Raw genomic sequence first — 9699 nt, forward strand, 5'->3', positions numbered from 1 at the left:
CTACAACTGGCCTGCAATATTCCCAACCACTGATTGACGTACAAATCGCAACAAATACATACAAGAAGCAGTCATCGTCTGCCTTCTTCAATTTAACTACAGACCCCGGATAAGTCTTCTCTAGAATATACAAATAACTAGGAAATTTGTTGTAGGAGTCAGCAAGATGACCTCTCAAAAACTGTAAAGCCTTTTCCTTTGCTCTCCAAGCTTGCATGTAGGTTAGATTCACGTCGTGTTCAGACAACATGTCAAATTATATGTCTTTCGGTGTGTAAATTGTCTTAGGATCATAATATTTTGGAATAACCATGCTACCAACTACCATGGCAGTAGGTTTGCGTTGTATGAATGTATTGTCCATTAAAGAGCATGTGTGTTGGCTGTTGAAATTTCTGACCTTGAACATTGCAGAATCATTTATGCTAGTTGCCTTGAAGTGCCATGTACAGTTTTCACCAACACATATCAGCCAGTAGCTACAAAATAAATACAATTTAAACACTGGTTTAAAATGTAGATTTAAAAAGAAAAAAGATCGTTTTAGCTTAAACGATCACATTATACAATTTATATACAATATAACTACAATTCATTTACAATACTGATAAACATTATCACAAGAAAAAACTGAAGAAGTAATAAATTATAAATAAACTACAAAATTAAAAAAATAATGATCTTTGACCATTCATATGTTCATACCTTCTAGCACTAGATCTTTTAACCCTGAATTAGAACTTGTGCATGACAGAATAGTGCTTCATTGCAGTTGCAATTGTTTGCTTATCTTGGTATACTTATCCTACTTCAATAAAACTTGGTGTACTATCTGTAATTATTATACTTTCATATTCCTCTATAACGGGAGATGTTGGCATATCAAGTAACTTTAGTGTTCCAAACAAACCTGCACGAAAATAAAGATAAATACTGTTATTAACAGTTTGTAGAAATTTTGTAGATAATTTGTATAAACATTGAAATTCTGTAATTCATATTAATTTTCAAATGATATGTAGTTTTATTGTAGAATAAATGTAGAAATTTTGTAGATATTATAAAAATCCATACTGATATATATATTTACTCTGACATGTAGTTTATTTGTGGATAAAATATAGATAAAGTGTAGGATATTAACATACAATAGAATTTGATAGAAAAAATAACAGCACAAACCTGCAGTTGTGTTCTCATTGGTATACTCAATTCCATATTGAAATCGCGAACAGTTATACATAGCGGATATGATCCTAAGTTTTTGTTTTCCTTTTTCGTCTCCATGTATACACGAACACCCATATCGTTCCTAATTTCCATTGGAGGACAATGCTCGTTGACAATGTATTTGATTTCTATAATTTTTTCGAATGTATCGATCATTAATTGTTGTGCTATTGTAAAAATCAATAGACTATAACTCGCATCCTCATCGACTACAATGCCATCGACCTGAAATTCTCTAAATCTCTCATAGCTATCCCAATTCCCATTCAGTTGTAGCATAATTGAAATTTTGGATATAATTGCGTTTTTGCAGAAGAATTGTAGAAGATTTAGTCCTTTTTGATTTGTAAAATTAGAAAAAAGGATGAAACACAATGTATCACAAAACCAGAGTGGCTAAATTTGAAACGAAACAAACGATAATTATTAATGTGTGTGATTTGCATTGTAGAAGATCTGGAAGAATATTTAATTCCTCAATTTTAGCGCGCCTAAATAAGGAAGCCTACAGCTACAATGATTCCTTATTTAATGAATTGTCTATATTTTGTAGAAATACTATTAGCATGACGGATAATATGCAAACTATGAACATATTTGGTAATATTCAAGGCCTATGTGTGAGCTAAGCTTTCTAGAAAATCCAATAACATAATTAAAGACTTCAATCTCTGAAAAAAATTCCTAAGGCAAGCGAAAACCACCCAACAAGCAACCTTCAATACATGCCTTCATCTGCAACAGAGGTTGCTTAGCATTATTTCATAAGCATTCGAACGGCAATAAGAAGTAATCAATACTGCTGCATCAAATAAAAGAAGAAAAGAAACTGCAAGTAGGACCGTACCATTATTATCTTCATTCATATTGTAGTCGTCTTCATCATCATCATAATCATAAAGATTCTGTACCAATGTTCAACAGTTTCAAAATACTTAAGCTTTGTGTAGATATACACTTTTCTATTAAAGAATGACGCTTAATGATGTTGATCTAGGTAGGCAAACAATTGACAAGCAATGCAAGTATAGTTCATACTAGAGGAACATAAAGCATTCTGATTCAAGTTCCTTAAACATGGATGTCCATTTGCGGAAGCAGAATGTTTACCAACATTACCTGGTTGTAATCTCCGTCGTCACTAAATTCTTCTTCTTCCTCTTCAATTTTCTCCTCTTGTTCGTCCTCCTCGTCTTCACCGTCTTTTTTCTTCTCCTCATCGCCCTAAGAATTTGCAGTGAGTTGAAACGTAACAATCAAAAGATAAGAAAGCATTGCAGTAGACGAGTAACCTTCTTGCTAAAACACTTCAAAAGAAACATTTCCTGTAAAGGTAGAGGTTAACCTCAAGCTTCTTATCAAGCTTCTCAAGAAGATCCAATTTTTGCATGTCTGTCACCAAAAAACAATTTCATGAGCTCGATAAATTGCAACAAATGAAAGTCAAAAGAGAGAAAAGCATCTGCATTTCTGTTCAATGTGATGTCAGCTCTTAGCCTCTTATACATCTTCTCTTTGATAGGTAACTTTAGTCCAAATTCAACGAACTCACATGACTTACAAGATCACTGAGAACCCTAGCATACCACACAGGCACATACCCACTTAAATGAAATATATCCAAGTGGAGAATAGCTTTCTCTTTGTGTGTATGGAAGAAGGGTCACATAAACAGCTAATGTTCTGCAACCGTTTAACAAACTTGTGAACGTACAGTGAAAAGTATTAGACTCCAGGAATATGTCTATTGACAAATTGAAGTTCAAAAGAAGTTGGGCCTGATCTCTTGCCCCAGCAATAAGATAACTTTGTTCAGTGCTCATAAATAGAGCGAGCTCACCATATCATGAACTGCTTGGGATGTGTAGAACCAATGCTATCTCACTTTAAGAGAATTTTAAGTCGAGAAGATACAAAATAAAGTTAAAGAACCAAAGGGCTGATCAGTAGTGGAACTCTTTAAATACTAAGCTGGGCTGTTATGAAAATTGATAAAGGCACGCTGATGTATATCACATAAGCTAACCGAGGTTCCAAACCCAGCGTGTGCTAACGAAGAACATTATGTACAAAGTCAATCTCTGCCAGGCATAGTGCTACTGATACTTTGCTAGAGGTTCTGATCCAGGTTAGTGTTCAAAGGGCTTTGCTATAAATCAGTAGTTCTATTACCGAAGTGGAAATATTTTATGCATGGTATGTTCAGGGAACATGATATGCAACTCAGGACTTCAGAAGATGTATAAAATGTCCATATGTGAAATAGAAAGGAAAATCTACAGGTTCTAGATTACTATTGGATAAAAAAGAACAAAGAACAAAAACATACACTCCAAAAATACCATAGCAACATTACGAGGCCTTATCAAAGACTTTAAGTCAAACTTAGTTTGACCACGGGGTGTATATGTGCTTTTGTGCACAAAGGTAAATTTCTCAATAATTGTCCTCGGGTATACTATCAAATCCATTCTCATGAAGCAATGGAATAATGAGATCCAACTCCAAGTTATGCACCTAATTTTTATGCACAGGAGGTGAGAGACATAATATTAGGTGCACAAGGTGGACAAACCAATTTATTTTACGTCAGAAAGTTTGCAGAGAACAAAGACAAAACAGCAAGAAAGAAAGATAAAACCATGGAACTTTACCTGACTCTGGGTTCCAGCGCACTCTTTTCGCAGCACGATTCTCCTCCCTTCCACCTGCAATATTTATCATCATAAAGCATCTAACTAAGCAAATGAATTAGGTTGAAGAGATCTGACTAAGCAGCATGCCCAAAGAATTTAGCAGGAATTAAGGAGGACAAAACCTTTAGCTAGTTCTGCAGGAACATAGGCTGGATCCATCCTTATGAAGTGCGACAATGGTGGCTTTGACTTGCCCCTCTCTGACTTCCTATCTGAGAATCTTTCTATATCCATGCCTTTTGTTTCTAGAAACATAGTGTGTGATGTGCAGAAGATCAGAAATCTGAAACTCGCAGCGATTCATATAAAGTGCCACGTAAAAAAAGAAGTAATCAAAATTCTGAACGCCAGATATAAAATAACAAGACATTAAATATCAAATAGTGCAGAAGGGTATGCGAAGTATAGAAAATTGGGAATCTGAAACTACACCGTATGGACATCAAATCGGAGCATCAAATAATCCATAGTCACAACAAATTAATTGTCAGATGGTGCAGAAGGAGAAAGATTAATTTTCAAATAATGCAGCAATTCTTCTAACAGAAAATGTTTTCCAAACTGTACTTGAACTGAACCACATGAACCTCAAGCTTTTTTACTTTAAGAATTATGTAGCTGTTCTAATTTGCATTGTGGACCTTCATGTATTCTCACGAGGAAAATAATAAAAGCAGAATCTTCTAAAAGAAAACAAAATCCTATGAAAAATTTGTCCATGATTACTCCTTGAAACGACAATCAGATAGTATTGCAGCATGCACAAAATACGAACGACTACAGGTAATAATGCTAACTTCATCCACCGACTGTGGACTATCTGGTGCCCCACAGTTTAGTTAGCTCTTGAATAATGAATAGACCACTGCGGACTATCTGCTTGCCCTCTAGTGTGCCAACAAAGGGCGCTTTTGCCGTTTGGACTGCCTAATGCCTGGACAAGGGTGGCCAACAAAGCTAGTGCTGGGCTATCTGATGCCCGCAGAATGTGTCAAGCAGATATAAGAGTGTCACTATAAACTTTCTGGATATTGGCATAGTGCGCCAAGCTGGGATAAAGAGCTTTTGCCATTGTGGACTCTGGTGCCTGCACAACTTGCCAAGCAAATATAAGTTGTAACGCCAAAGATTGTCTGGTGCCGCATTGTGCACCAAGCATAGATGCAGGTTGCCTAAGTTTCAGGAATGTTGTATGAGGTGCATGATTTGTAAAGTAATTTTTATGATTTGTAATTATGACGTTTTATGCCTTGTTTGCGCTAGGTTGACTAATGTTAAAGGAATATTATGTTTCAAAGAAACTACAACACAACATACCCAGTATATTCTCACAAGTGGAGTTACGGAGGGTAGTATGTACGCAATCCTTACCCCTACCTTGAAACTCTTTTCATAATTTTTTACACATTTATGACTTTAGAACTAATGTCTCCATATGAAACATTCAAGTTTTCTAAAGTTATGACCTTTCATACAAATGCATGTTTTCTCTTAAGACTTGTCCCAACTTTTAGAGGCAGGTCTATCAGATTTGCTGAGTATACTCCGTCCATCTACTTTCAGGTCTTAAGATTCCGTCGACATCTCCATTTACGAGGCTTGAGCACCACTAGATAAAACTTTTGCGGTGAGCCCCACACTAGATTGGTGGTGGCTTCCTTTGATATTTCTACCTTTACTTATTGATGGGCTACATCCAGTTTCGGTTTATGTATAACGTTATTCATTAGACGCTCCATACTTTACTGTGGATTGATGTGTAAGTACTTGGGACCGTAAATAGATTGTATCTCTCGTCAAGGCTTAATTCAAATATGTGATGTTTTCGCTTCGATGGGAAGTTATGCTTCATTTATCTGACGCATGACAATGTGGGATCGCTTGGAACCCCAATGTATGCTTTATGGGTAGTTGATACAACAACGTTAAGTGTTCTCTCTACAGACGCTGGCTCATCGCGCGCCATCCGTGGCCCTCCAGATTTCGGTTGTGACAAAATGTTAGTGCCAATCATTTACAACAAGTATAATAAGTGACTTTATCCATTCCTAAACAAGAGGTATGAAATTTCCTCAAAGAAGGAGTGCATAAGTTTCAAAAATTTGAATGCTTACTCTTCAAAACATCACTTTCCTCTCCCAAATAGTAAGGAGAGGAGTTCCAATACTTCTGTAACTTTGAGTGCCAAATTGCCAGTGTTGTCCTTTCAGTGACACTTGCCGCATTACCTAAGTTCTCAATTTCCTGCAAATGGTAGAAAGGTCAAAATTGTGTTAGCTGCAAATCGACTGACCAACCATAGCAAGCTAAATTAATAACATATTCAATCTTTCTTCTTAATTAACTTAAAGTAGCAAGAGATCTATCTATATCAAGCTTAATTGTTAATCTCAGCTGACAGGCTGACATTAATCAGTTCAGATTAAATCTGCCAAAAGAATTATGAGTCAGATTAACTCAACTAAACTACCAGTGGACATGACCTAAACATCCAGTAACCATAGGACACATTAATCAGACCTTACATCAAATTCTTCACTCGACTATAAAATATACCGTGTAATAGCAGAGCAGAAAGAATCTTCTTATGTCAAATCCACATGCACTATAGATCAATTGTTATTGTAGATCTGTCAAAATTAGTTAATAGGGGACCAAAGGTGCAACTAAAATGAATTTAACTGACAAGGAAAAAGGAAATTCATTGGGCTAAACAATTGTCCAATATATCAATGTGTAAAAGTTCAAACCATATTAATATGCAAATAATGTAGAAGGATACTTCTACAGTACTACAAAGGCTGCCATATTACACCCATTGATAGGCAATGAAGAAAACCTTTTTTACACTTGCATAGAAAGAGAGGAAATTTTGTCCATATCTTCTCCTAAAAGTGGTACTACAAAGTGCTGACCTGCCGGTACAGCGACCAATTTTGTATTCGTCCTTCTGATGCTATTGGAGCATAATACTCCATACGTATTAAGTGAAAATACAGACAAATTCTTCTAAGAATACAGCTTTTGAATGGTTGAAACTACATAAAAGCTACAAAAAAAGTCTATATTTTACATGCTTGTTTGATGAGAAATGATTAATTGACAAAACACGAGGACATACTGTTCAAATTGGGTGGGGGGATTATTTTAGCTCGTTAAAGGACTATAGAACTTTTATATTGTGATTTTGTTAGTAGTAATAATATATGATGCAACTCCTTAACTTTTCCATGAATTTATTCCAGGTATTCTGGATATTTATTTTGATGAAGGTATTCTAGATATTTATAATCACATTATGTACCTCAAACATCAAAACGGGCATTATGTGTCAGACATCTTTCTATTTATCATCATATAAACTCTCATAATTGGCTGAGTGCATTTTTGAGTAAAACATTATTGCAGGTGCTAAATCTCCTATGATTAACTTCAATACGAGAAAACATTCCTTTTTAAAACCTTTTTCCCATCCGTTTACAAAGTTCAGTCTCTATGTTAGCACGCATTTTACAGCTTCAAAAGTTGGAAAAGTTTACTCATTTCCCAAGACCAATGTATTAGTAATCAACTATGCCTCAATCCTAAATTAGTTGTGTATATTATATGATCCATACGGCTTTCTTACCGTGGTATACAAGATCATTCATTAAAGTTCAATATTTTATCTAACAGTTAACCTATCACAACCCTCGTCCATTAACCGAACTTGTGATCTCCTTAAGCAATGTACCATAATTCGTGTGAAGAATATCGCATAAATGAGCCAAAGGAGTTGACTTACAGGGAAAAGTTCAAATGGAACTTGCTTAGCTAGTCGCAAATTGCCACCTCCAAATCCACCACGCCCTCGACCTCGGAAGGCCATCTAATCGAACCCTCTATCAGGGCCTGTATTAATGCATTACCCAAAATAAAACAGTAAATACACCACAAATCTTTTGTTGCTTAAAATATGAAACACTAGGCTTCGTTTTTTTTTTTTAAGATTAAGACGTCTGAATCTGAATGCACGTCTGAATATTAAAACATGGTATGCAGATCTGAACACTGAATGATTAAGATTGTTTGTTTTTCAACATCCGAATACGTATTATATATTTCAAGATAAAAACATATACAATTCAAAAAAAAGTAATTAAATATTACATCAATTAGTGAAAATACTAACTTGAACAAAAAAAATTATTATTTGAGATAAATTGAAATATTATAAGATATAAATTAATATTTTATGTAAGATCCAATTGTTAAACTATTTAAACCATAAATGAAAATTATATATAATAACAACAATTGTAGTAACGAAATGTAACCAAAAAAATATTTTGAACGTAAGGTATTCATACAAGATATATGACTTTTAGGTTCATTTAGTAATATTATTATTTATATTATCAAGTGTTAATTCAAATTAGTAAGATGTTAGCCATATGTTTGCAATGCATTACCTTGGATCTTGATGTAAAAAACTTTATTTGCTAAAACAAAGATTTGAGTAGTTTAATTCGAAGTTCTAGAATATTTCTTATGTTAAAAAGTAAATATTCTTTGTTTTTTTAAAACCTTTTTTACACGGATTTTATACTTTTTTCTACAAAGTTCAAAGTGAAAATATTATTACGTATTTTACAACACTTTTTGGGGCCTCAAAATTTTTGGGGCCTAAAGCGATAGCCTCACCCTTGAGCCACCCATGAAGATAAGTTGTATATTTCTAAGCAAATAATCTGTTTGAAGATTGCAAAGATGTAGTAAATGGTATGATCTTAAACACAAAATAGGAAAAAAATTGAGGAAGTAAAGAAGCTATTCTTGAATAAACAAAAGAAAGCATGGTTCAATTATAAAACATGTAACATATGACGAATAATTCAAGAGCAATAGCACATAAATATTCAGAAAGCACTGAAATATAAATCTTACTTATGTATACATTATCCGAATTCTAGCCAAATATGAAACTATAGCGGCTCTAATTTCAACAACACAGAACTTCGTTATCCGAATTCTAGCCATAGCAAAGTTTGATTTTGGACGAGCTTCATAAACACTAATTACGGTTTATATTTCAACTAGAGAAATTGAATTTCAGTCACTAATATGCAAGTCTTGAAGAAAACGAAAGAACGTTCAAAAGGGACTATGTGAATCTGCAAAAGAGAAAAAAAAACATTGCTAACAATTTAGAAGATTTACGATTTAGAGAATCGGGATGTCAACAAAATCAAGAAAAATTACAGAACATTCAGAGATTCAATCAAACTAGAATATCCAAAAATGAGAACAAGACACAAATAAGAGGCAAGCAAAACCTTCTAGTTTAGCCCCTTCTCAAAAAGGGGTTTTTTTAAACCCTAAACTCGAAACTGAAATTTACCATTAGAAAAGTGGAAACAAGATGGAGAATTCCAAGTATAATTTTCAAAATCTTACCCAGAAAAAGATTCGGCGGCTACTTGATCCTTGAAGAGAGAGAGAAAAGGAGCACCGAAAAAAGAGGCGTGTATTTTCGGTATTTTTAACCTCTGACCAGAATTAAGACTCAATTAAAGGTCTGACCGAATCAGACCCAATAAGACCTACTCAGACTTTTTAAAAATAAAAAAAAAAATATACTTAATGGGCTAAGATCTGATTCATTCAGATTCAGACCTCATTAAGTGCAAACAAATGTGGCCTAATACTCCCTCCTAATTTATACGAATTCATTTGATTGAGCATGGAGTTTAAGAAAAAATAAAGATTTTTTTGAATTTATGGTCCTGAACAA

At 34.3% G+C, this 9699-nt stretch overlaps 1 protein-coding gene across 2 annotated transcripts; it reads right to left on the reverse strand.

Moving 5' to 3' along the window:
* Positions 1–705: 705 nt before the first annotated feature.
* On the reverse strand, positions 706–9489 carry LOC107804681 (uncharacterized). Of its 2 annotated transcripts, none has more exons than XM_016628604.2 (9): positions 9363–9489; positions 7711–7817; positions 6041–6170; positions 4049–4171; positions 3885–3938; positions 2576–2622; positions 2350–2454; positions 2078–2135; positions 706–910 (listed from the first exon to the last, which is right to left on the reverse strand). In XM_016628604.2, the coding sequence occupies exons 2-9, from the start codon at positions 7792–7794 to the stop codon at positions 801–803; spliced, it is 711 nt and encodes a 236-aa protein (XP_016484090.2). In that variant the 5' UTR covers positions 7795–7817; positions 9363–9489; the 3' UTR covers positions 706–800. The 2 variants fall into 2 exon arrangements, with proteins under 2 accessions (XP_016484090.2, XP_016484093.2); XM_016628607.2 differs by lacking the exon at positions 706–910 and adding an exon at positions 1758–1965.
* Between the last annotated feature and the right edge of the window lie 210 nt (positions 9490–9699).

Source organism: Nicotiana tabacum, chromosome 7 (assembly GCF_000715075.1).
Source record: "Nicotiana tabacum cultivar K326 chromosome 7, ASM71507v2, whole genome shotgun sequence".
In the NCBI taxonomy this organism is placed as follows: domain Eukaryota; kingdom Viridiplantae; phylum Streptophyta; class Magnoliopsida; order Solanales; family Solanaceae; genus Nicotiana; species Nicotiana tabacum.

What these genes read in the sequence shown, in the direction of transcription:
- LOC107804681 (XM_016628604.2), bottom strand. Translation starts at nt 7,794, where the DNA reads ATGGCCTTCCGAGGTCGAGGGCGTGGTGGATTTGGAGGTGGCAATTTG. An exon ending in TCCTGCAGAACTAGCTAAAG is followed by an intron (nt 3,939 to 4,048) that starts GTTTTGTCCTCC and finishes TAAATATTGCAG; the next exon opens with GTGGAAGGGAGGAGAATCGT. An exon ending in TATGAATGAAGATAATAATG is followed by an intron (nt 911 to 2,077) that starts GTACGGTCCTAC and finishes ATTTTCGTGCAG; the next exon opens with GTTTGTTTGGAACACTAAAG.